This window comes from Odontesthes bonariensis, chromosome 4 (genome assembly GCF_027942865.1).
Source record: "Odontesthes bonariensis isolate fOdoBon6 chromosome 4, fOdoBon6.hap1, whole genome shotgun sequence".
NCBI lineage: Eukaryota > Metazoa > Chordata > Actinopteri > Atheriniformes > Atherinopsidae > Odontesthes > Odontesthes bonariensis.
In genome coordinates, this window is record NC_134509.1 from 13,386,999 (window position 1) to 13,413,910 (window position 26,912).

The window sequence follows — 26,912 nt, forward strand, 5'->3', positions numbered from 1 at the left end:
CCATTATGCGTACCGAAGCTTCTATGTGGTATTTTACACATTTGATAAAGGGCTAACAAAACTGATCCAGATGCTGCCGAAATGGTGTTGACTTTATAAGTTACTATGAGTGTCATTGCAGGGAAGGTTTAACAGTGATGTCTAACTTAATAGTCAATTATTTTATTTTATTAAAGTTTAAGCTTAAGTTTTCAAATGGAAGCAAAGTTAAAAAACAAAACAAACAACAACTATCAATTCAGTTTGCAGTGACAGCTTCTGCTCCAAAAACTTTATTTTTGAATGGTGTGCTGAGGCGTTGCATTGTTCATAGTAAACTGACTCGCTATGCAGAAAAAAAAACAACATTTGACTATCACATCTTGATTTGCATACATCATCTGACAGTGTGACAGCTGATCAAATCAGTGTTTTACAACTAGATGCTTCACCCCCCCCCCCCCACCCCACCCCCCTTCTTTTTAGTGTCCTCTAAAAGTGGTGTTACAAATATTGGGTCCTGGCAAAGCATTTACAAAGTCTGAAAGTCTAAACATCCTGTTTCCAGACCATCAAAGAAAACTAACATTAGACAGTATTTACTATGATTTATAAATAATCAGTTGCACAGGAGAAATATAAATTATCCACTTTAGAAACTGAGGTTATTTCACTCTGCATACACCTCTCTAAAAGGTCAACAAAGGGAGGGAATGAATACAGATTAGTGCCAGCCAAACAAGCTCTATCCCTGAGAAAATCTACAAGTTTAAATGAAAACTTTATTGCTGGCATTATTGCTGCCCCCCCAACAGAGTTGTATTTCTAAATGTGTCCGTTACACAGTTTTGTTTCTACAGTGACGTCACAGTTCCCTCTTCACTTCATACAGACACACACAGGACTCCCGCTGACTGTCCAGGTATGGCTTACATCCTAAGTGCATGACGGCGTCAAAAAGGAGAGTCACTGCTGACTCGCATGCTGTTGAGACAGAGAAAAAGGAACACAAAGGAAAGAATGTGAGCAAACGCACAACAAAGTGGTCGGTGTCTTGTCAAATTCCACAACAGCAGATTCAGGTGGCAAAAGAGGTTTGATTAAACTACAAATATGGAATTTGGCATATTATATAAATGTATAAACAGTTCTGATTTCTCCACAGCAGCTATTGTTTTGTCATAGAAGGAAAGGTGTGGATCCAGTTAGGTGTCCCAGTACCAAGACTCAGAAACTAGCTCACTTACATAGAACACAGCTGTTTATGCAAGTCTTCAGTTGAATATAACAGCCTGCCGTGCCTGAGATAGAGCACGGCCGAGAACAAAAGCCTCTCACTTTAGATGGACGCTGGTTGTACCTCTACTATTGTGCCTCTGTCATGCCAAGAGGTCGTGAATGGGTAATATTGTCATCTGATTTTCCGTTAATGAGCAACGTTACAAAAAAATAATCCAGTGCTTTAATGTATTAAAGCTGCAGTCTGCAACTCTTTTTCAAGCATAATGCCTGGAACTGTCCGGGGATTCTGAAAGTAGTACATTAAATACCCCAATAGAAAAAAAAAAAGAGTTCTCTAGGTCCCCTATATGTCCCGCTAGGTCCCTCCAAAGCCAGCAGGTTTGTTTACAAAATTGCAGACCGGACCGGTAAAAGGTAACCAATCAGGTTACGAGCTGGGCTCTGCTGCCTGTCAATCACCGATTGTGCACGCGCGATACAAGGTAGGCTCGTCCCCACGCTTATTTATCTGGACTATTGAACTTCATTACGGGCTAGTCTACTTACTGTGTCTTCCATGATCCCAAATGACAGATGAGTTGATGAATGAGGAGTTGTGTAGGCGCATCTGGCGTGCACGTCTACGTGCACGAGTTCTCATGTGTTTTGAAGGGGCGGGACAGGAAGTTGAATAACTTTTTATTTTTCGGTTAAAAAATAAGCATTTCTTGCATTTTGCGACTACGGAGGTCACCGTTTTCAACTTCAAGCGTTCTGATAGATCATGTAAACTCTTAAAATGCCAAAAAGTAGGACTTTACGTATGACAACAACAAATCTTGCAGACTGCAGCTTTAAGGCCATTTTCTTATATTGTATGCAAGACAAGAAGGTTTTCTTAAATTTACTGCCAAAAAGTGCTTGACAGTATTTACATCAACCTACAATCATCTCATCCAACCAGGGCTGTTTGGGCTTAGTTTAAAATTATTCCTCAAGTTTGGGGGTTCTAAACCATGCCATGTATCCAAATATTTGACTTTTTCCAACATGTACATAGTAAAAATCCTAACTTGTAAGAAGATCAATCTCTGTTCAAATGTTGCTCTGCCAGTGTCACTATCAGTGCTTTTTATGATGTTAAATGAAAGCTGTGACCTACCAAGAACGATCAAAATAACTCATTACAATTAAAGTCGGTGCATAATGAAGAACTATCTAGATTACTATTTCTTCTTTCAAGGGCCAACATTCAGAGCTTTGAAGCATTTGCGTCAGCTCAACATCCTGCATGTGGTCTAAACAGAACCGGTGAGTCTCTCACCTTGGACAGTCTGGGCCAATCCCAAAGTTTTCTGCACATTCCTGCAGATGGTCTCAAGACAGTCCTGGAACTGCTCGTCACAGTCGCGCTTCTCTTGGCCGCAGGTGTCATAGCAGCGGTCATGTTGGTTGCAACATTTAGTCATGGATGGGATACCTATATCAAACTGGAAACAACAGCACAGTTACTATCTGGCTGCGTGTAAAGCGTGTGTTGGACGGACAGAAGGCAAAAAGCGTGGCGTATGCTGTGACGTTTTAGCCTCAAAGGTTTCTTTTTATACCCTTGTTATGACCAAAAACACCACTTTACATCTTCAGAAAGTCTTCAGACTTCCACATGGTACACATTTGTATGTACCAGACACTAAAGTGGCTCCTAAAGAGGGTCAGACTACCTGAAATCCAAAGAGTGGGGAGCCGCATCCGTTGGGCGGTGGCTGCTTGTACCCAGGACGAGGCGCTGGCTTGTACCCTGAAAGACAAAGCAAAGGTTTCTTGTTCTTTCACTGTCCATTACCTTGCTATCAGACCAAACCACGTCAGTACAGATTTTTCCCGGTTACAGTCATTCACTGGGCTGCAAGTTCTCTAGTTCCCTTAATGACATTGGCAATCATTAGGTTGGTCTCTTAACTATAGGTCATTCGTTCAGTTTGACATGGCATAACAACGGTAGGAACAAATATATGTTTCAGTAAGTTGGCACGTGTATTGTTCACTAAGAGAACGTCCTTGATGACAGAAAACTCACTCACCATCACTGCACTGGTAATGACACAGTCCGTCATCGCCACCAAACAAGTCCAGGGCTGCATTTAAGTACGTGTCAATTTTGTGTATTCCATTACGAATAGTTTTCAGAGTCAGTCTCCAGTCTGGAGTCTCTGGTTCTTGTTTGCAGGCAAAGACACGGGGGACATCTCCACAGCAGAGCAAACCCAGCACAACAACCAAAACGTAGCTGTGATACAGCATCATTCACTTAACGCCACTGTCATAAAAAACAGCGTTTCCTGGCACATTAGTTTAACTTAACCGAGTTGTTCATCAGCTTGTTGTCTCGGCAGCATATCAATCTTCCATTCTACTTGTTTTCATTTCACTTCCAAATCATCAGCGAGGTTACTTGTCACAGCTGTGATGTCGCTTCCGGGTATGGTGCGTCACGTGACCCCGCTCACTAAGACGTTACGTTGTCATATTTTGGAAGACAGAAAAATAAGTGTAGAATTGTAGAATGTGACACTTCAGATGTAGACTACACAAAAAAAAAACACGATTTTTTTGTATTTTAGGGCTTAGAAAAAGTGAATCAAGTCCCCGCTTAAACACTGCTCCATATCTCAACTGTGGCCTACATTACCCACAGTTCAAAGGACACAGCGTCTCCATGGTTTCACTATCACAATCCTCTTAGCCTTTTATCTTCAAAAATGACTCATATTCATATTTTATACATCCCATTCCGTGGAAAACTGCTGGGGCTATTGACCCGTAAAAGGAACCTGTGCCTATTCTGCCGTTTGTAATACTTGGTTTGGTTTCTGTGCCGACTACATTTCAGAAAAATCCACTCACCTTCCATTCAGGAGCTGCAAAAAACATGTTGATTTTTATTAGTCATACTAATCATTTTCAGAGCGGGGGAAAAAAAAGTTCTGTTCATTACTCTTAAGCAAAAGCAGAAATGTGGAGAGCAAAACTTTGGAAAACAAAACTGTAAAATTCCATGAAGACGTGTCAATTTGTGCTGTGAGCATTTGTAAATTTCTGTAATTTGAAAGATTACAGAAACAATCATTTTCTTTTGAGATCAACATTTTTTCCAGCTTTTTTTTAAGATTAGATTCAGAGAGACAATAACATCCAGTCCATGGTGACAATTTGACTTTATTTAAATGATTAGGCGAGCATTGAAGAAAAACCTTGTTTCTTCTATAGTTACTTAAATAACTGTGTTAACTTTAAACATTCAAAAATGAAAATTTACAACCATTTATGAACAACAACTTCGCTGTTCATTCATTTTTAGTCCCAACCAGCTTCACAGTTTGCAGTTGAAATTGAAATTGAAACGTTTATGAAGTAGCAAAGCCACTCTCGATGATCCAGTGCTCTTCATCCACAAGTTGAGGGGAGCAGGAAGCTAAAACAGGCAGTCTGTTTCGTTGGTTTTTTTCACCCCTTCTTGATACAGCTTTGACTGGAGGACAGCACCTTCAGATGATCCTACCATGTCTCGGATTTTTCAGTTGATGATGAGCAGATGATGCAAAAGTAGCTGTTGTCGTGTTTTGTTCCTCAGACCGCATTTTGCGTGTGCAGAATGCCTCTCCAGTTCCCGCTACTCAAAGCACATGCCTTTACAATCAAGTATCCTTGTCCTGACTCCGAAGAAAACATAAGAAAAGCATTGAAAGGAAAGAAAAAGAAGGACTTGCTACAGTGTGTAGACTGGTTCATTATGATGTAACAAGGCGATTCCCAGGGTCAGGCTGGAGTGAAGAAAAAGTATTTGGCAGGGGGGGGGGGGGGGGGGGGCATGAGGAGAGGGACAGTTTCAGACTTCAATAATAGAGCTACACTATTTAATTAAGTTTTTGCTCCTAGTGCATTTACTCTTCCTTTAAAAAAAAAAAAAGAAAAAAAAAGAAAAGGATCATACATGTCTATTCATACACATTTAAATGTTCTAAAAGCAAGTCAACTCATCCGCCTCTGAACAAGTTATTAAGTCTGTCCAGCTCCTTGCAGTTATCCATGGTCATACGTTCTGCCTTCTTGCGCATTCGGTCATCCCTGTATACCTTAGCAGCGTAAAGCAGGTCTGTTTCTGGGTGAGACAAGCAGAGATCATGTTAGAAATAAAAAACAAAGTAAAGAAAGAAGGAAAACAGTGCAACGAGCAAGCCCCCATTTAGCCATAGTTACTTACTCGTCTGTCTCTCCTTCCAACAGTTATTTCTAACATTAGTTACATAGTCCTCTTCTACATTTTTTTCAATTTGCTGCAGAGCTGAGCCCTTAAATTCAGACTTGAAATCCCTGGAGACGTAGTAGTCAACACGCAGGTTTTCTGTCTGTCTTTTTACAGTCTGACCCGTGGACCTAGAAGAGATGAAGGAAGGCACAAACTTTCATAAAAAATGCTGTCTACTGTTGTACTTTCCAACATACCGAAACTCGGAAAGTACTTCAAGTCTCGTTATGCGCAATAAAAATACATAAAAAATACCACATTGTGTTAAATTTAAACAGGGCAGAGTGAACACAGATGTTGAAAAGTGTACTGACAGACTAAATATTAATCAGGTGGTCAGTGACATGCAGAAGGAAAAGTTGCCAGGAAGAACCTCCTACATGCTCTTTACAGGCTACTGACAGAGTGTGAGTGTACGTACGGTCGGGAATATAGGCTGAAGGGTGGAGGGGACACCATCATCTGGCTCAGAATTGACACTAAAATCAGGACCACGATGGGCATGAGTTGGATAAACATCGAAAACCCACCCTGAAAACCAACACAGTACGTTAGATCGAGTTATGATACGTGAAATACATGAATGTCTGAAAAAAATAAAAAAAGATTGGCGGTACAAAGTAGGGCTGAACGATATGGACAAAATTTCATATCTCGATATTCATGCCAGATATCTCGATACGATAGGACTATGGGTTCAGTGAAAACTAAGCATTTTTCTGAAAAATAAAAAAACGAAAGAAGGACGTCTGCAGACATTGGGTCTTGAGTTTGAAGTTTGTTGTTATAAAATGGACCGTTAAACTGATGTAAGGTTCAGTCGTCCGGCTCGACCACAGGTCTGTGGTTGTAGCAAAATGTTCAATTTCACGGAGCTCGGATTCAACATTCATTTAACATCCATTATAGATTTTTGGAATTGCCACTTGATTAAAATATGTTTGGGATGGTATTTTGTAACGTTTGTCCAGCGTCCAAACTATTTTCTGAAAGCCCTCTTTTGTGACGGTGTGCACGGTACCACGTCTTTTGCAATGTGGTATGTTACAGCATCTGTAATGTCTTTGTGCCTGGTGGTCGTCGACTCATATGGCGTAACGCTAGTGAACGCATCAGCAGTCAAACTTTGCTTGGGCTTCACTTTGGATGACTGAGAAGTCTCCGCCGTTTCTCTCATTGCAATACACTCTTCGTGCAGTACACGGTGGTGTTGTTTCAGGTGGTGGAACAAGTTTGTTGTGCCGCCTTACCTCGACCTGCAAGCACGACCTGCACAACACCTCGCTCTGGTTCACATCCTCTTTTCTGAATCCAAAATACCTCCAAATAATGGAGAATGACTTATTTTTTGCCACTAAATCCGCCGAATGCGCAGATTCTGCACCGGCCTTATCTTCCACACTCATGTTTCTCTTTTTAATTTCCCCGCTGTGAATGTAGTGTGTGTGTGTCTCCGTCTACCTCGGTCCCCCCCTCGGATGTTTGTCATTGGCTGGCTTCAGCTGTACATAAGGGCAGGCTTAAAAATGATGTTTGCGACTGCCTGAGCTGCACATGCGGGGGAAATCTATATCGTTGATATCGTCGAATTTGCGATATTAATATCTTGAAAGTTCATATCTAGATATTGATACAATAACCATATATCGTTCAGCCCTAGTACAAAGCTGAACCCATCTACACACATCTCCTCTTTCCTCTGTTCTCTCTTGCCGGGAATCCGTCTGATGGCTGTAGCTGGTCCTGCCGTTGGTGAAGGTGTGTGTGTTTGCTGTCGACAAAACATTATGTCAGATAAAACGCTCTGCACATATGTCACCAAACTTGTTACACCTGCTCACAAGGTCAGTATTTAAAACACTGCGTCATGTGGAATATCTGAACCTAGCAAAAAGGTTCAGTCACCCCAACAATGATGGCCCCATATGTATATTTAGCAGTTTTATGCGGGTCACCATGAATGAGGAGTAACGTGAAAATGAGCCGTAAACATCTTACAGGATGGGAAGCCGCCTCCAAAGAACATGTTGAAGAGGTCCTCGGGAGTGATGTCAGCCTCGAAGCCCCGGTGGAAGTCAAAGCCCCCCGCTCGCGAGTGGCTTGGACTGCTCGGCTCCTCCCCTCCCGTCAGGTCATACTGCCGTCTTTTCTCCGGGTTGCTAAGCACTGCATAAGCATTGCCAATCTCTGGAGGATAAAGAATCAAGTCAGGAGAAAAACTGTGATTTAAACTTTTTTTTTTTCCCCATAGGTTACAAATACAGAGCTTTTATACTACACTACAGGTGCAGTTTCAAAATGCTACATTTCTTAAGTATGGCATCGTTATTATTGCCATTATGTTGCCTCGTATGCTCTCGGTCATCAGAAAACGCTCTCTACAGGCCTCCTGTTTACTACACAGGAAACAAAACTGTTGTGAAACAGAGGTCAAGAGTACATCTACTTAAGACACATGATATAAGGATATGACCTTGACACACTTTAGTCACAAGTACAGGCATAAGAAAGAAATACAGATTCAATCAATTAGAAAGAAAAAAACGGAGCCACATTTTTTAATTTTAGTCTCTGGTTGTGCTCTTTTGCCCTCTTATAACATCGTAACATAACTGTACAACTGAACCAGGACGCATTAGTGTAATAGGCCCATAAGCTTTGTATGGGATCATTTAGGGTTTAAGTTGAATGGGAGAGGAGACCCCCTTTGATACAAAGAGGGGTGTCATGGTACACTGAGACGAACAATCGTGACATTAAAACCATTCTGTTAACAAATTAAATACTGATTGTTCATACAAATAATGGTGATTGTGTCATATTTGACACTATTGATAGCAGCCATTACATCTTGTGGATCTTTATCAAAATTCATTGTCTATATCAGTGAATTTCATACAGTGCTGTCAGGTTATGGTACAGATCTTCACCTCCCATCGCTCTTATCGAGAGTGCAGTTAATCTGAGACTAAAGTCAAAATAAACCGAGTTAGGGAACTGTTTTCCTTTACCCGTCACAGGGATATTGTTATTGTGAATCTTTTTGGCCCTGATGATCTTAAACCGTGGTTGGTTGAACTGATATGAAGGGCGTTGCTGAATAACTTTCACTGCACTGTGCCTCTCTCTGTGCTACTTTTGTAAAGATTGTTTTTAATTATTTTATGTTCTATGTAAAGCACTGTGAATCACCTTGTTGCTGAAATGTGCTACATGCCTTGCCTTGTAATGCAGTCTGAAATTTTACAGGCTTTTTCTTAAACAAGCCCGTAGGCAGACTTTTCATAAACGTGCCAACGAAAAATGGCTTCACCCATGAGAAACTGGACTGGCAGTATACTGAGAGTAGATATTAGTGATTCTAAACCCCCGTGCAAATTTTACTGCTAATTGAATATTTTCCCAACAAAGCCCAAAGGTCTTTTATTATTTATAGGGCAAAATTAAATCCAGGGAAATTACTTTTAAAGGCTTCTGTTGCTCCAGGGGCGTGGTTTTTGTCTGGATGGAACTTGAGAGCAAGTTTCCTGTAGGCTCTCTTCAGCTCGTCATCGTTGGCCTCTTTGTTGACACCAAGCACTTCGTAATAGTCCTTACACCGTTTTATTCTGAAAGACAAAAGCATGGAGTTGACAAGACTATGATGATTCATCATTCACGGCTGGTCATAGCGGTGCCCCGGTGAAGACTGCGTTTAGATCACTGAAACGTGTCACTGAAGCGCGATCGAATTGAAGGTAAAAATTAGGCAGCACGGGAGACAATTTCAATACAAAGTGCACAAGCAGTCTTTCATCAGACATGGTGCAATTTTGAACCTACGGGAGCTTCTCCATGGGGAGAAAAGCACCAGGGGACAGGGTGGCTGCCTAATTCAACTACAACACAGTGAGCAACATGTTTAGCCTCCAAACTGAGATGCAGATTTCTAAGATCTGATTGGACGGTACGTGTGTGGTAGCTCATTTCGTGCGTTCCTTCCTGTCTCTACTCTTGTGGAATAAAGTTAAAGTATGTCATGGTTACCTGGTATCTAGCCCACACTGCTAAATGTCTCTCAAAGCCCCCTCGTGGGAAAACACAAAGATGCAGAGGTTCCTATAGCAATAGCTGCTGACAAACACTGCTGTGACTGTGGTGTCCTCCTTTGGTCACAGACAAAACGGTCTAATCAAATTTGGTAGTGCCAGAGGGCCAGTTGTAAGGATGTATAAAAATAGCCCACAGATGATAAGAGCAGCCAGTTGAATACAGCAAGTCCAAACAAATCCTAAATTCTCACCTCTGTACACCTTCAACCTGCTCTTTGGTGAACCCTTTAGATTCAGCACCTCCAGGTTCTTGACTTCCTTCTTCTGGCCGGGCACCAGTAGTTTCCGAGTTTTCCGCAGGTCTCCTGCGATATGCGCCACTATCCGCTGAGCTCCCATTCTTTGTCAATGCATCCCACAAAGCTGGAGAAGCAAAGAAAAAAAACAACCCGATGAGCTCAAGACAATTTAGATGACTCATCAACTGGGAGAGGATAAAGAGCAGAGTTTCAAAGAATAATAACAATAAAATCAAAACAATTTATATACACTGCTTTTTCGTTTGATTGAAGAAATCTGAATTAATCTGCAGTGATCAATTAAACCACACTTACATATCACAGAAACTGGTAAAATCTTTACTACTGGACCACAGCCCGGGACATCGTATGTAAAGTGATGCATAAAATAACAATCATGTGAAAAGTAAAATTTATGTCCCAAAGCCAGGTAAGGATCCGACTTTCAATCGATAAAAAATAACCAAATTCATTCAGATTTATCCATTTACGTGTTGGATCATTTCTCCCTCACGTGACCCAAGTCGAACGTTTAAAACAGTTTCAGTGGCACAATCATGCACGTAAAGTTCTTACAGCGACAATAAAAAAAAAAACATGTTACTGTGGGCACTGCACTCTGGTTCTGAGCCCATTCCTGCGTGTGCTGTGCGATGTCAGTGCAGGTCTGTGAGCATGCCGCACGGGTGCTCTGAAGGTAAAACAAGTTCAGCACTGAAGCAGTGCTCTCTGAGGAGACATCGATGCGTCCAATCAGAAGGATTTTGGCAGAGCTCAACTCAATCATCCACCTCAGACAGTCTGCCAGGCGTTTTAGACAGCAATCAGCTGCCTGAAGCGGCTCCCCATTTCAGTGTCACTTGGTGCGGCTCTCCCTGACAGGTTGCTTCCTCCTCCTCCTGAAAGTGGACCTGGAAGCGGACGCTATACAGATGCACCTCCTGAATGAGCATAAATTCTCTGAACTCCGGTCTTCTTACCCTAAATGGCATTAGGAACCCACACAGTAACAGTACCGCCAGGACTTTGCAGGTCAAGCATATTTTCCTTTGCAGCAATATTTTAACTGCTTACCGGCACAGTAAGTCTTCCCAAAATATCAGCCTAGCTATTCTCTCCTCATGATCCCCTTTTCTGGTTGTCTTCTGAGCAGTAACGATTCAATTTGCACACAGTGGTCGTAGTAATTTCATCTTATAAAAGACATCACCCTCAAAGCTAAAATGCTCGTTATGCACGAAGTGTGGAAATGAGAAATTCAAAATCTACACATCAGTTACCCCCCACCTTGTTTATAAGTTACGATTTTTCACTGGATATTCACTTAAAATCAGTAAAGATTTATATCATACTGTAGTCATACCAGCCTGGATTTTTGTCTTTAAGTCAGTCAGTCTGTTTATCCAACAGTGTACAGGAGGACAGCTTAAAACCTCTCACTTATACCTCATCTTCTGTGCAGTGCCTGATATGCAGTTTCTTTATGTTCACTGCGTGCTATCATGAAATGTTGGATACGCGTGTGCATGTTGCCCCAAGTTTCAGTGAACTGATAAAACTGTTGCTATTACTTACTCCGTTAATGGACGTTTCACTCTTCAAAAAGTCCAAAATTGTGAATAACGTCGGATTTCCCCAAGCCCTGTGCGATCTGTTGTCAAACATCCAGAAGTACCCTAAGCAGTCCATCCTCATATATGAAAAGGAAAACTGTGTAATCCTCCCTCTCAAGTGTCAGAATCAGTGAATATTCAAAGCAGTTTGAAAAGATGGTTGGAATGGTCCACTTTTTGGACGACTGATCAAACAATTTATTTCAGCAGCTACAGGGTGGGTAATAAAAACATCCAAAGCTTCACCAGCCCGATCAACGGAAAACAAATGTGCTGAACTTGTTCGTCTGAACAGCAAATCAGGGGCAATGTTTGTGCCTCTTCCTGTTGTCATGGCGCAGAGTTGGTAAGTCAGTTAAGCCACTAACTTCCTGCTGGCAGCTCAATAAGTGCTTTAGCCACACACAGCAAAGGCCATGGGGTGTAGGTATAAGTAGAAATAATCATGCAGACTTGGGGTACAACAAATGTCATTTCAACCGACATGTTACAGATTAACAACTGAGTAGTTACTGATCATCGCTGTGTGAATTCATCTATCCTATTATGCAATTACCCGCTGAACCAATGAACGACAGTCCATCCCTTAACACCGGTTTACCGTCATCTCAAAGACTCTAAGGTCTCACGGATTAGCCATTACCTATTGCCATTACTTTTGCCCTAAATCCCTTCTCTGGACCCAATTCCTTGGTCTAACCTCAGCAAGAATCGCTACACATGCACTCAAACCGCATATTACCCTTCAATTGAAAGTGAAATCGCGGCTAATGCAGGCTAACTAGGTGGACCCCATCATAACAGACAGCTAGCATTGCGTTGAGCCATTGAACGAATGACAGCTCTGACGTTCACCAACAAGTAAACACTTGGAGTTGTTCTAAAAGGATAACGGTCATCCCGTTTGCTTCATTTAACAACATCCTCATTTTGTGCACTCAGAAACCCTTTACAGGGAAGCGCAGGCTAGGTTAGCTGCCAGGCCAACAGTTTAGCTAAAAGGGACGTGTGTTGTTGTACTTACAGTCATTAAGACACGATTAAATTCTGCCTTTCAGTAATCATAGTCTTTTATGGCCGTTACACTGTAGTCAGCAGATAAACCGCCGTGAACCAACACGGTGACTGATACGACCAAACGCCAGCTACATGCTAACACCTGTAGATAAGAAGCAGCTTGCTCTTGTGCTAAACAAGCGACTCATACACAAACGGCCTTACCTTTAGCTCTAACAGTTGGGTATAGCTTCTCTGCTTTGATGAGAAACTTCAGCGCTTTCTCTTTGTCGCCGGCTTCGAGAGCTTTGATCGCTATATTTATACACTTTTCTGCCTCGTCTCTGTTGCCTTCCATCTTCTCTCCTCTTCCTCGTTCTCGTTCTCCCAGCGGTCAGCTGAGCAGCTCCCACACCACGTGGTCAACAGCGCTGACAGACGACACACAGCAGGTACTACACTGGCACAAATATGCCCCGAGAGACAGTGGATTTGAGGTTCAGGACCTTCCAATTCCCATCCCCTGGGTTTCGTTATTCGCCACAGCTGACATGCACAAAGGTGTGTATGTTTGACAGAATATGCTCTGTACTACCAAGCATCGCGGGAAGTGGGTAGCCCACGATATGTGAACCAATGCGAGTAAAAACAAAACAAACAAACAAAAAAATTCTCTAAACTCTGTGTTTGAATGAAAATAGATCAAAGGTAACATATCGAATTTTTACAATGACCAATGATGTTATTTTTTTAAGACATAAGCTCAAAAATGTGTGACTGCTCAGCTGCTCAAGACTTCATTTTTTTAAAGTATTTTTTTAAAATGATAAATAATGTTATTTGACATTAATGTTAATAACATCTGCCTTCTTTCTGTTGGCTGAGTAGAAGTCTGTGTTAGTGCAAATAGGCAATTATTTAACAGAACATGATATAGATGAGAAGACATAGTTTATGTGTGTGAAAACAGCATTATGGTGGGGATAAAATAACTGCACAGTCAAATAGCCACTTAATATTTATTTTACAGTGTAAAACATGATCAAAATGAGGTACCTCCATGCCGAGGTCTCACCTGTGTGAACAATGTTTTTATATTTCATCTTAAACTGCTGCCAAGTGCGCTTCTCCCCCGCGGGATTGCACCTAAATGAAATAAATGAATGGGCTACCATTCAAGCAGTTTCCCCTGTAATATTATTGTGATTGCAAAGGACTACATTTAAACTTACACTTTTGCTGCTGCAACGGTGCACTTGTTTCTAAAAAGGTGTTGAAACTCGCCGTATGAGCGCATTAAGATTTCCAATTCGAGGTTGGTGAAAAACGTAGCCCCTCCTACTATGGAAGTTTTTCTGTACCATCAGAGTTTGAATACGAATTTCTAATATCGAATTTTTACAGCATCAAAATCAGACTTTGAATTTGAAAAACCAACAGTGGAAAAAAAAAATTCAGTGGAAAAAAATTCAACTTCCAAAAATTCAGTGGAAAAAAAATTCAACTTCAAAAAATTCAGTGGAAAAAGAACCAGACTCAACGTCCGGGTAAACAGGGAGAAGCAATCAATCCCTCTCAATTCATCCAACGGCAGCCAATCAAGTTACGCTACATTGGACAGATCAGCCATGTCCACCAAAGCGGGTGATGGTGCTTCGGTGAGTGAGTTTACTTTATTTGCCATTTGTGTTAATAAAATTGAGTAATATCTATTGAGCTGATCTGATGAATTGAGACAGGGATCGATTGCTTCTCCATGTTTACCCAGATCTGTTTTTTTTTCCACTGAATTTTTTGAAGTTGAATTTTTTTCCACTGAATTTCTTTTTCCACTGTTGGTTTTTCAAATTCAAAGTCTGATTTTGATGATGTAAAAATTCAATATTAGAAATTCGTATTCAAACTCTGATGGCACAGAAAAACTTCCATACACCTCTTCCCCGTTGCCATGGTGACTCGTTGAATCGGGGCTCCATTGATGCTGGCTTTTTAAAGTTGTGGTGCACACGCAAAACTCAAGGTGAACCTACTCAGAGTTGATTAAACACACTAAAATCAGCGTTTCTGGAACCGAAAACTCAGAGTTTTCTATCTCAGAGTAGAGCAACTCAGAGTTCAGGAATAGACTCAGAGTTTGTTGAACCTGCTTTGTGAAACGGACCCCAGGATTATTAACTTGCGTTTGGATGTAAGCAACAAACAGTAAATAGACTGCATTGATGTTGAGCACTTTTCTAGTCTTATGACCACACAATGTGCTTTTAGTGTCATTTAAACACATTCACACAACACTGAATTGTAGAAAAACACGTTGTCCTTAAAATACACAGTAGACGGGCTTTATTGTCACAGGTAAAAAGAAAGACAGATGGAACTTTCTTCAACCGGACATAGAGATAGTGAAAATAATAGTGATCTATTCATATGAACCTAAATCAATAGGTTAGTGAGGAGTGTTGAGCCTAAAGCCAAAGATGAACATCAATAGTGACTCCCTCAGTATGATGCTGAAATAGATATTAAGATGTTTTTTCTCCTCCCTCAGTGGGGATCTCAGCTCTTTGGAAAGTTTTAAAGCACTCTGATTTTTTTACACACTTTACATTACAGTAGAGAACCAAAACCTCTTCTCTTCTGTAGACTCCAAAAATCCAATCTTTATTTAGGTTTATTTAATTTATCAAACACGTTAGCAGCTTCTTACCTCTCCCAAGAGATCATTGAGATGATCAGATGCTCTTGGCTGCACAAAGGAGCAGATTAAAGCACAGAAGAGATTGGGCTTTTGCTGTAGTTGAATCTAAACTCTAAACGTTTGAAAGTATACCAGACCTGATTGATGCTGTTTGACCTTGGAAGGGTCAGTCTGGTGATATATGGTACAAGTGGGTTTAGAGAAAACATAGGACATGTCAACATGTCAAGAAAATAAGACCATGGTTTCTTTGTTCGAGGTCTTACTTCTGATGTTTGACCCTGTGTACACAGTATTAAAGAATATTCTCCACTAAAGACTCTTGCTTCCAGCCTCATCTGCTTTGACTCTTGGTCCTGATGACAACAGAACGGCTGCCCAGGAAACCCTCCTTACAACGTTGGAACAGCCTGCCTATTCACCTCAGGACCTCACCAACACATTCTCAAAAGCCATGTGAAAATGTACATTTATACCATGGCTTTTAAACCAGACTGAGTAATGGACTTTTCCATCCATACGCTTCTGTTGTAATAAGTTACACTTGACCGAAACATTTTTGGTTCATTGACTTTAAAGTTCATGAAAAGCAAATTCAGACATGAACGTCTGAAAGCAATTACTAAAATGGTGACAAGATTGAGAACTGTATTTGTTTGCAAATTTCGAAATCAACTTTTGCTCCCTGGATACTCTGGGTTAGTCAAAATACCTGACACAATGGGTATTGCATTAAAGGTGAGCCTGCCTCTAACACGACTGTTATCTGCATCCAAAAAAAAAAAATCTGTGGGGCTCGAATTAGCTCTTCAAGTTGTTTTGGAATAATGACGTCAAAAAGGGATTTCATTTAGTAAAATCCCAAGCAACAGAGCTACAATGGGATTTTTAAGATTTTGTCAATGCACGCAGGGCTGGGAGTTAAGTGTTATTTCTAGAGCCACTTTAGTGGGACAACTGAGGGTCACCACCATCATCACCGCCCTCTGCAACGACCATTTAACACCTGGTTTTACCAGCTTTCGCTGTAGACAGATGTTACTAATGGACATGTGAAAACTGAACACGACCTGCCTAGCTGCCCACCCGTCCTGCATCATTGTATGTGGCTGTCAATGAGTGTAAGGCTTTCGTTCTTACATCAATATTATTGGTAACTTATTCGACCGCTGGAAAGCGGACATAACAGTGTCCATCTGCAGAGTGCTTTAGTGAAGGCAAATCTACGATGTCATGTTTTTGTTACGTTTGCGATTATACGTTTTGAGCTGGTATACATCTTATCACTCGGCATCCCTGCTGGAAATGCCTCCAGCATCTCTGGACAGGGAACACCACCCGCTCTTTCACAATTTTAAAGCATTTTTGTTGTTTGGCAAGCTAATATCAATGTTTTCCATCGACTTAGAAAAGTTTCCTATACCTAAAATTTCTACCTAGAATCATGTTCAAAGAGTGTGCAACCTGTGGTGGTTTTGAGAGCGACTGTATGTGAAGTGTAAAAATGGCCCTCATTGATGTGACCATAACTAACAGCTTTAAGCCCTAAATATAAGAATTTTCTGACCCAAACAACACAGCTATGATTTTCAACTCTAAACCAAACCAGGAAGTGACAAGTGTTTTAGTAGAGTGTTCCTGTGTTATGGGTCATATCTCAGGGTATGAACAAACTTGGACGAGTCTTACTCTTAGATTAGATTTTGTGCATTTAGAAAACAAAATTTCAGTCATTATTTCAACACCACTCAGGATAACAACATACATTCAAAGTTCTGCCACGCATATACAGTGAGGACTGGGGGGCTGATGATGAGGATTTAAAGTGAAATCAAAGCAGAAGGCTGCAAACAAGGCTGTGATAGCCTCTGTCACTTTGCTTTAACCGGTTTCCTTTAAGCTGGTGTACGTGAAGGAGGAAATTTGGCTTCAAAAGTGCCCATGGTGTTGAGTGCTGCATGGATGCGGAAGTGTAGCCTCGACTCCATACTGTAGTCTTTGTAGTTCATCCTGTGTATTAATAAAAACAAACACAAAACACACACTTGTTAGCCATTTGTGTATCCTACAGTAATACACGCTGGGTTTTTCTCATGCACTGGGGATTAAATAAGTTTGCGAGCAACTGTATCAGTGTAGTGTAGACAAGAGACAAAAGGGAACTGCCTGGTTCCATTTGAGCTCATTCACAACTCCAAATGAGATTGTTTGTCTTCTTAAAAAAAAAAAGCAAAGTAGTATCACACACTCACTTGGCATTTTCAATGACTGTAATGGCCTTATTGATGTCACCTCTTTGCTTATGCAGAAGGCCCAGCTCGTACATAGTATATGGCACCAAATAGTTGTCATGCTTGATGTCATTTTCACTGCAGAAAAGAAAGTCATTTCAGAGATTTTCTACAGCCCATATAACAACCCCTAAATTATTTTTGGTGGTGCAGCAGCCTCCAGGACTTGATGAAAATATCTTTCTATATTATTTCACAGGTACAAACCACACGCTGAGACAGCCTTTAGAGTGGTGAGACTTAGTGTGAATGTATGTGTTCCAAAAGAACTGTTTGCATGTAAAATTTTCTAAGAAATCCTGAGTACTTTTGAATTTGCTCACTAGACTCCCTCCCCACAGCTGTGTGTATCGCAGTGGCTTTAAGAGGACCTCACCTGGAAATGACTTGATTGAAGCAGGTCTCGGCCTGGACCAGGCGCCCCAGCTGTCTCAGACACAGGCCCTTCAGCAGCTGGACAACACACTGGTCATCCAGTTGATACTCTGCTGCAGCTGCACAATGTTCAGACTTTTAGTTTCATATTTGTCCTGAAAGAAGGTATTCTTTCATTTTGAGGTTCCCGCTGTTGTCTCACCTGAATCATTTCTGAGCTGCACCTCTGCCCTCTCTAGAGTGGACAAGATGTTTTGAGTCATCTCAGGCCTTTTGCCTACTACTGTGAAGCCATTCCACACATACATCATTTCCTGCGGGGAGAAGATATTTATTTGAAAGTAAAAGTCAATTTATTTATTTATAAGTCCATTTTATTTACAAAAAGTGTGTGCACATGTTCTTACCAAAGCAGGGACGACAAGTTTCACAGGGTTGGAGGATGAGTATCTCCGAGCCTTCTTTGCAGCAAACTTCTCAGTTGGTATTGATTTGCCTGCAATTCTTAATCTGAAACCATCCACTTGCCTAAAAAAAAAAACCAACAACAAAAAAAAAAACACACGTTTTAGTTACACAACATGGAAATGTACGACCACAGAACACTTGGGATGAGCGATGGTTAATTTCTTTGTGCACCTGAATAATTTCACTACGTCTTCTCCGAGTTTAGTCACCTCTTCCTCTGGGAGCATGCTCAAGATAGCGGCTTTCTGAAACACGTAAGTGGCCTACAAGAAATGAAAGAGTTCGCTATGAGCAAAAACAAATGCAGAAAAAGAACGTTAACCACATGGCTGGAGGGGTTACATTACCTGCGACCATTTGTTCTCCTTGCAGAGCAGGTTAGCGTATCGATATGCCTCCATCCAGTTTTGTTCAAAGGAGTAGGCCCACATCAGCTCCCAGTAGCACAGATGGTGAATCTGACGCCACTCTTCCTGTGTTGCGATACATGCCAGGAACTTCTCCTGGGCCTGCAGAGAAATCCAGATTCACTGAACTTTATTTATTTATATTTATTTTCTTAAGATCACGAGCAGCATTGTTATTAACGCATACACTTAGACACTGCAAGTACTTACAAATGTGAAGTTCCCCTTAAGAACAGCAATTCTTGCAGTGTAGAAAAGCATAAGGGCTCCCTGTGGACAAATATCTTCAAATTATCTCAGAAAAATGAAGTTTCACTGATGAGAAGAAAAAATGCCAATAGCGTCAGAACTGCTCACATTGGGAAACTTCTCAGCGTAGGGTTTTAGCAGAGCTTCAGCCTCCGTTAGGTTCCCATCACCAATCCCTGAAGGACGATTCCAAATCATTTGTGCACCCATACCCAAGTTCAGTAAAAAATACCGTTTCAAATACAAATGAGCAAGTCTGGAAAACTGGTCTGCTCACCAAGTATGATTGTTGTATAGAGATGAAACATCAGCAGAGTCAAAGTACTTAGGATAGATCGCAGGCTGTTGCTAGCTGCTCCGTCCCTCAACTCTGACAAACCCAGTTCCTATGGCACAGGGATTCATTTTATAACTTCTACTGTAACAGTATTGGTGCGACAATCGTGACACGAGTTTTGTGTGTCACCTACCCGGTCTCCAGAGAAGCCCAGAAACTCCATCAGTCTGAGGACTCTTGATGGAAGCAGAGACAGCATCTGAAAACAAAGAGCACCCCCAACGAGTTAGGCTTAGTTTATTTAATCAGATCCAAAAACGGCATTATTGTGCCGAGCAGTGCATGATTTTTCTTAAAATTCACAAACCACCGTGAAACAATCAAGGGGATTTGTGTATTAAAGTTTGTGTTTAGGTGGCAGACATCATTTTTACTTCTCCGATTAATCTTAATTAGTTCTGGTGAACCCTAACTATCCCTTGGTTAAGTTTTCTATTGCTGTCGGACTTCCTCCGATGCGTTAAACTCCTCTCCTCTCATGCATCTATAAACACTACTGCACGTCATTAACACAACACGCGCTCGTTGCCCCAAACGGTCCTTCATTTGTTACTTTGCAGGGATTTCTGGCTGCACAGCTGTATATTTTGATCTGCAGTTACTGCCTCAACAATCTGCCAAGATTTGTTTTATGAATCAAAGAAAACTGAAAAACTTTTTTTCCCCGATATGTATGCTTTATTGCTCTCACCAGATTAAACGATCCAATGCCCATGCTGACCCCGCCCCGAAAATGAATGTGAGTACTCTTCTGTTTGTCCACATCGTTAATGGCATTTTCCATTAACTGGCAATTCCTGGTTTGGAGACATAACATCTTAATGTGCATCTAAGTTCATTTAAGTACGCCAATGTTTTTTTTCCAACATTTATTTGTTCAGGAAAATTATCCCACAGGAGTGCCCTCAACCTTCTTACTTGTAAATCAAATAACTGTGTCGCATTCCCATCCCTCCTTTGATGAAGCTGATCACACTTTCATCCAGGAAGGTGAGAGCGGCCTTCAACATCAAAACTTCAGCGTAACATAGCTCTGCATGCATCTCTTCTGTCGGAGAGAAATATAAATGATGAGCTAACGAAAGGTAAAATCCATCTTAATTCGGGGAGATGCACATTACTGCACACCAGAACAAGTGTTGATATCACTAACTAAAGCTCACTAACCTTCCGTCAGGCTGTCATCTGGCTGTCCATGCCACATGTTGGCCAAGGTTTCCATTAATCCAGTTTTCTTCCGAAACCTAAATAACAACAACAAAAAAAAAACAAAAACAGGCTGTGTTGTAAATGGGGACAAATTATTCAAATTAAAAATATCCTTAAATCAGACTCAAAGACCGACACGTATTGTAAAAATGTTATTGAACCTTAAACATGAGTCTTTAACAACATCTTCTCTTCCTCAGATAAACATCTCGTATGCATAATTATCAGGCAACTGCATTAGGAGTACATTATTACTTGCCTAATAAATGTTTACATTGTTCACAAGTTGTTAAATATCGAGCCACACTGTACCTCTGGCAGGTGTGCAGGGATTCCCTCAGTGATGTTACGGCAGCATCCATGTCCTTTGGGTCAAAGGTCATGGCAGCCTGCATCACCAAGATGCTGCTGTAGCCCATAGCATGGTACATACTGTGATGCTTCCTAAAGGACAGAAATGCAACGAGCTTCAGATATCAATAACCTGCTGACAATAGAAGTCAAAAGGCACATGACTGGCACATCCACTCATGCAAAGGTTCTCTTTATTTTGATGTTTCTTCCTCCATCACAGAAGCATAGAAACACATAATGCGGACAGGTTTGTTTTTCATTATGCATGAAATTGAAAAAAAGATATGTTTTTATTTCACATCTGTAGACATGTATACAACTCATATACAGTGAATGTACTAAGTTTAAAGATGAATATGAATTCAACCCAAATACAGATGCACTCATGCATTGTTATAATAAACCAATTGGCAAGAAATAACACAGAAGTCGTCCTCACCGGGGTTTTAAAACTGTCAATGCCTCTGCAAACCTGTTGTTCAGAAAGAGATTCAGGGCAGAGGTGCATTCCTCCAGTGTCTCGTCCAGATCCATTTGAGATGATCTGTGATTGGAGCGTGAAAATTGAAATCATTTACGCCACAAAAGATTGTGTTTGCTGTGTGCTAAAGTAGAAGCAAAGGAGACGGTTTCTGCCTCTGCATTTCTGAAATGTAAAATAAATAAAAAGGAACAGAACGTCTGACCTGTGGGTTGTGTGGTGCATTATATGTACATTTCACTGTATGAGGCATCATTGGAATGGAATGTGCATCTCGGAGATTATGAATTTTCTTTGTTAAGTCCAGTTTTTCATTGCATCATGCGTCAGTCACTAAAATCAATACACACACCCTAGTATAATAGTATTAAAAACAGCTACCAGAAGCTCACAGTTGCATATAATGACACTATGAGACTACTGATGCAGTTACCTAGATGGTCCAGTGCCAGCTACCTGTTTGCACACTCCAATGTCCCTGGATGTGATGCAGTCCTGAGAAATGCAATGTATAAATTTATGTGCCGACTGGATTGCTCTCAAAATAGTATAACTGAATCTTTAGTAAATCCAACTAAGAGCTCGGTGAGGTTCTCTTCAAAGCTTAGGCGACACTGGAGAGAGTGCTTATATGCCTGATGGCTGTGTACTTGTCTTGTCTTTTATTTTACAATTTATTATTATTTTCTTTTTATTTTTACTATGTATTTATATTGTGATATGGACCATGCACTTGTGTCTGATATAAATAAAGAATTGAATTGAGTATAAAGCCTACAATTAAAACTTAATTTAAACGGAACTCACATTTCATCCTCACTGATATGAGTCAAGTCCATCTGAAAGAAAACAAGAAAATGAGTCTTGTGCAAAAAAAAAAAAAAAAAAAAAAAAAAAAAAAAAAAAAAAAAAAAAAAAAAAAAAAGGGGAAACTCCTCCTCAAAGCCTGAAGAGGGCAGGTCGTGGATTGGAATTAGGTGCAGATGATTTCAAACCTGCAGAGTCCCCAGGACCAGGAAAGAAAAGCTGATGTGACGCTTTTCTAAAAAGCAGCATTTTTAAATCAGTATAGCCCCCATTTCCCTTTCTTTTTTTTCTTACATTCGATATGGTAGGTTTTTTTACGTGTAGGCTACCTCGTCACTTTTCTCTTACTAAAACTATTGCACTTGACGAAAAAAATCTTTGAAATGTTAAGATTAATGCTAATCCTGTTTAGAATTCGCATTTACAGGCTAATGATAATAAAGAGAGAGAGAGAGAGAGAGAGAGAGAGAGAGAGAGAGAGAGAGAGAGATTGCTTGTGAAACCTGTGCGTATCTGTCCAAATGTTCAGGGCGACTGCTTGTCAGAGGGCGCGCTGATTGGTTTAGTCAGCAAAATAAGCCAATAACGTTCGGTGTGGGATGGCTTCGATTTACTCTCTGACAGTCACCTAAGTTACCCCTCAAAACTGTGCATCCTGCCAAATGGCACAGGGTGAATCCTCGAGTAAAAAACGAAAATATAAGACTCATTTTACAGCAGAATATACTAAAGTATATCCATGTCTAGTGAAGGTGAAGAATGATGACACCGTGACGAGGTGCACTGTATGCAGCAGTAACTTCAGTATTGCCCACGGCGGACTTAAAGGCGGGGTAGGGGATCTTTTTCTGGAACTTTTTTTTTACATATTGCTTGAAATACTCTTCAAACCCTCATTGCAACCAATTAATTAAAAGTTTTGACACAAATATGAAATTTTTTAGTGGCCTCTAGAACGTACAATCTAGGAAAAACAGTATCCATTCATTGTGAACGGACCGTTCACAATGATTGGATACTGACGCCGTCTATCAAACTGCAATCTGCTCCTCCCTCCCCCTCCCCCTCCCCCTCCTTCCCCCTGTGCACGTACCCTGTTCCGTGAACAGAGCTTGGCAGGAAGCTAAACAAGAGCCAGCTTGGCCAGCACCTAGCCTGGCTGACGCGTCCACCATCTCGATGAGATGGTGTTCTGGGAACTAGGTGTGCATTTTCTCGTATTTGAGGCGTGGTTTACGAATGCCTAGAGCCGTTTATTGGGCGTTACGAATGTCTATCAAATGACGTTAGGTTCTTCCCATGCTGCTTTGCGCGCGATTCATAGCCAATTGTATCACTTATACCAGATGACGACAGAAATTCGACGAGGAAGAAGAAAAAAATGGAAAATAAAAGTAAACTTGCGCTCTAAGCTACTTAAATTGACAACAAAGTAGGCCTATATGCTATATTCCACATGAATTTTTATGTTGTAGAGTTGTGAATTTATTTTAATAATGGAGAAATTGAGCAGTCTTGCTTTGTTGTCTACAGTAGTAGATCAACCCTCATCTTACTTTGAAGCTCCCAGAAGTGACGTCGATGCAGCTTTAGCAGCAGAAAAGCTATCAGGCTTGTGTTGATGATAATAATAAACTCCTGGACTATGTACAAACTTCCAAATGCATCGTTTTGTGAGTACAGACCATATTTGTACTACTTTAGAAGTTTGGTGTCATGACATGTGATTTTAGTATGGTAATTTTGGAGATACTGCCAGGGTCCATTAGCGCTTGTACGAAGCTATTCGGGATAACTCAGTAACTCAGCTGATGTTCAGCCAATATCGGAAAAACTTCGGGTGGGCTACATGGCTGGATGTCACGGTTCAAATGACCCTAGGGTGAATCTACTCCGAAACACTTTCTAAGGCTGCATTGAACGGTAACGTTGTGTCCGCTGTCATGTTGGATTAACACTCTACAAGCTTCGGTGTAGCGCATGGACGTCGCCATCGTCTTGCTGCGCGCGCCCCCCGTTCTGTGATTGGTTCCCAAACTCTGGCAAAAATAAGGGCGGTGGTTTCCAGGCTGACTTTGCAGTAAGAATGAAATCGAGCGCAAAGCAGCATGGGAATTCCCAGGCTAGCTAGCACCAAGCATTATTAAACGTATAGTTAGCATAAACTAAATACTAAATACGGCAACGATCGATGCTTGCTGTCAGAACAGCGCTCATGCACCTTCGTGCTCGTGCGCGTTCATGTACTCTAGAGGCGTGCCTTTGGGGGGAAAGAGAAGAAAAGGGTTGGGACTTTTTACCTGTGTATTTTCAAAATGCAGCTTTGCTGGACTCAAAATCCAGGATCTCCTACCCTACCTTTAATGACTTTAAAACATGTGGAGGTAGGCTAAGTTGAACGCGCCATCATCTGCATTTTATTTCTGTAGGTTAAATGCTGTTATAAAATAAAGCAAAACGTATCAAACACTTATTTAAAGTATCAATACACATTTAGTTACTAAATTGTGTAGTTCTATATCTAACTAACCAGCTACATTATCTAACTATCTATATCCAGCCTGTCTCAGCCTTTTAAAAAATCCCCAATTTAATATGTTGATAATAAATAGGATAGATAAATATGCAATATAAATTAAGCATAAATTAATTAAAGAAAATATGTGTGTGTGTGTGGGTGTGGGGGGTTCGATAAGCATCTCCCTGAAATGAGATTTTGGAACATGGGATGTCTGTTAACGCCTGAATTTATATAGCTGTATATATATATATATATAAAAAAAAAATGTTTTGTGTGTGTTTTAGCCGTTAAGTAGATGGTAAATAATGCTGAGATTATTAATTTCACTTTTGCACAAAAAATAAATAGAATTTTTGGTATGTTGCAAATTTGCGACAACAGGCATCCTGGTCAATTTGGAGTCAACGGTTACTCCGGTTTGTAGCATATATGCGACAATAGGCGTTAAGGGGTTAAAATTCAAACTGGTTTAATTTATTGCAGGTGCATGGCATTGGGACAGTTTTTGCAGTTTTCTTGCGTTCTCCTGAAATATTTTTTAATGGCAACACAACGTTATTTTAAGCTGTAATAATAAAAATGAAATAATTGCTGGAATTTTTTTTTTAGACTTACCTGTTGCAGTGAACTTTCTTTCGTCTCCATTGGCTTTCGTTGTCTAACGACAAGAGGTCGCAGCAAGTCTGTATAAAGAGGAGAGTGACGTATTTCCCAGGCAGCTCTACACTTCAAGCGTTCTTTTTACACTCACACAGAGAAGATAATTTGCCTTCTCCTCCATTTTATAACCTTAAAAGTCGAGAGGAGTGGCCTTGATGACGCCCACAGGACGTTTCTTTTGGCTCTTCTTCACGCCTCTGTTTTTCCCCTCAGGCTCACGGTGTCTGCTCTTTGGGCTCAATCCCTAAGAAGTCTGTCCAGATTTTAGAAAGACAAACTCTTGTTTGCTCCAAACAAACTGTGCCACTTAGAATGAAGCTGATTATGGTGCATAAAAAGATTAAAATTGGATTAAATCCACAGCCTCCGTTATTTTTTTTCCAGCTTTCTGGAAAGTTTTCACAATGAAAAACCAGTAGCAAATTTATTTTTCACGGCAGATCTCTTTGAATCAGGAGCAGAAACGGCACAAGTGGATCATCAATGATGAAACCGTGTTTGTTTGGCTTTTCTACATAGGAAGATGGATGAATTAACTTTAAATGTGGAAGGCAACATCTGGGTCAAACAATGCTGCCATCACTATAAAATGAACACATTTTTGTATTGCGTTTAGAATGAGTCTGTTCAGATTTTGTGAACCAAACATCCGGTTAGTGACACAGAAATCTGTGGTCTTCCACAGTCCAATTTTCTGATGATTTTGTTCCTCTTAGTGCCTTCTCAGCAATAAGACAGAAACTACGTGACCCTGTCACCTGGTACAGCTGTCATTATTAGACTTTCTTTCTTTCTTTTTTTTTTTTTACTTTTGCTCTAAAAGGGGTAGTTTGTGCAATCTACTAGTGCTATGTGTACCTTGTGATAAAACCTATTCTCCGTTGCTATTCTCTTGTCTGAACTGAGCCAATAAAGGAATGGAAGGTCAATGATGGCCGGTGTCACTGAGAATGTTTCTGTTCTTGGGTCATTGCTGTCTTGTTTTGGCTTCCCTAATGTCTAAAACCATGGAAACCATGTGATAAGTGGCACCCGTATGCAGGCAGTATACGCAAGTCTGGCCTTCATCATTATTCAGCTTTCTTTCTCACTGTCAAACATCAGTGGTGTAGTGACTCTCTTCTAAGGTCCTTGCCTGAATACACGTGTACTGATCTCCTCTGAGGAGTGTGGCTTCATTTGCACGGCAATAATGACACCCCCAGACAGAGGAAGAACAGTTAAACTGGAATCACTCACTTCATGTTGTGTAATATTGGATCATTTAATCTCTCTGTCCTAGAATATATGTCTTAAGTTATACCATCAAAACACCATGGAACCTCAAAAAATAATTACATTCCCAACTTTTCACATAACAAGGTCAGCTGTTAAAAGTCATTAGTTGATGTTAGGAAAAGATCATGAGTTCATGGTAGCTCAAAAGGTGGAGTAAGTGGTTGAGGGGCAAATTCCCAGAACTTGTCCACGTCAACTCAACTACAACAACACAATGAGTGTGTTGTTTAGCACTTTGAATTGCCTTATGGACAAAAAATAAACTAGCCTTGCCTTTCCTTGTGTAGATTTTGCCACCGTTTCTGCTTATCTGCACACATGACGTCCTCGCCTAA

The 26,912-nt window shown here is 40.8% G+C and overlaps 3 protein-coding genes across 3 annotated transcripts; all 3 read right to left on the reverse strand.

Annotated features, from left to right (window-relative positions):
- Positions 1-437: 437 nt before the first annotated feature.
- pla2g12a (phospholipase A2, group XIIA) lies at positions 438-3,682 on the reverse strand. Its single transcript, XM_075464422.1, has 4 exons — positions 3,282-3,682; positions 2,922-2,998; positions 2,525-2,690; positions 438-963 (listed from the first exon to the last, which is right to left on the reverse strand). The coding sequence occupies exons 1-4, from the start codon at positions 3,502-3,504 to the stop codon at positions 845-847; spliced, it is 585 nt and encodes a 194-aa protein (XP_075320537.1). The 5' UTR covers positions 3,505-3,682; the 3' UTR covers positions 438-844.
- Positions 3,683-4,400: 718 nt separating this feature from the next.
- Positions 4,401-12,903, reverse strand: dnajb14 (DnaJ heat shock protein family (Hsp40) member B14). Its single transcript, XM_075463060.1, has 8 exons — positions 12,671-12,903; positions 9,789-9,960; positions 8,969-9,114; positions 7,505-7,693; positions 7,192-7,277; positions 5,928-6,037; positions 5,462-5,634; positions 4,401-5,359 (listed from the first exon to the last, which is right to left on the reverse strand). The coding sequence occupies exons 1-8, from the start codon at positions 12,801-12,803 to the stop codon at positions 5,235-5,237; spliced, it is 1,134 nt and encodes a 377-aa protein (XP_075319175.1). The 5' UTR covers positions 12,804-12,903; the 3' UTR covers positions 4,401-5,234.
- Positions 12,904-17,035: 4,132 nt separating this feature from the next.
- LOC142379289 (tetratricopeptide repeat protein 39B-like) lies at positions 17,036-25,284 on the reverse strand. The gene is made up of 18 exons (XM_075464423.1): positions 25,255-25,284; positions 22,119-22,150; positions 21,270-21,374; positions 20,789-20,920; positions 20,435-20,511; positions 20,186-20,315; positions 19,959-20,064; positions 19,401-19,466; positions 19,208-19,316; positions 19,039-19,106; positions 18,892-18,951; positions 18,622-18,783; positions 18,446-18,537; positions 18,214-18,334; positions 18,009-18,120; positions 17,808-17,925; positions 17,393-17,509; positions 17,036-17,150 (listed from the first exon to the last, which is right to left on the reverse strand). The coding sequence occupies exons 1-18, from the start codon at positions 25,282-25,284 to the stop codon at positions 17,036-17,038; spliced, it is 1,752 nt and encodes a 583-aa protein (XP_075320538.1).
- Positions 25,285-26,912: the final 1,628 nt, after the last annotated feature.

Excerpts from the sequence above, each read along its gene's own strand:
- LOC142379289 (XM_075464423.1), bottom strand. The coding sequence starts at position 25,284 with ATGGAGACGAAAGAAAGTTCACTGCAACAG. Across the intron at positions 19,467-19,958 it reads GCATTGGATCGTTTAATCTG|ATGCTGTCTCTGCTTCCATC; the intron begins GTGAGAGCAATA and ends CTTTGTTTTCAG. Across the intron at positions 17,151-17,392 it reads ACAGTCATTGAAAATGCCAA|GATGAACTACAAAGACTACA; the intron begins GTGAGTGTGTGA and ends ATTAATACACAG.
- dnajb14 (XM_075463060.1), bottom strand. The coding sequence starts at position 12,803 with ATGGAAGGCAACAGAGACGAGGCAGAAAAGTGTATAAATATAGCGATC. Across the intron at positions 9,115-9,788 it reads CAGGTTGAAGGTGTACAGAG|AATAAAACGGTGTAAGGACT; the intron begins GTGAGAATTTAG and ends TTTGTCTTTCAG. Across the intron at positions 7,278-7,504 it reads TGGAGGCGGCTTCCCATCCT|CAAACACACACACCTTCACC; the intron begins GTAAGATGTTTA and ends TTTTGTCGACAG.
- pla2g12a (XM_075464422.1), bottom strand. The coding sequence starts at position 3,504 with ATGATGCTGTATCACAGCTACGTTTTGGTTGTTGTGCTGGGTTTGCTC. Across the intron at positions 2,691-2,921 it reads CCCCACTCTTTGGATTTCAG|TTTGATATAGGTATCCCATC; the intron begins GTAGTCTGACCC and ends TGTTGTTTCCAG. Across the intron at positions 964-2,524 it reads ATTGGCCCAGACTGTCCAAG|CATGCGAGTCAGCAGTGACT; the intron begins GTGAGAGACTCA and ends CTGTCTCAACAG.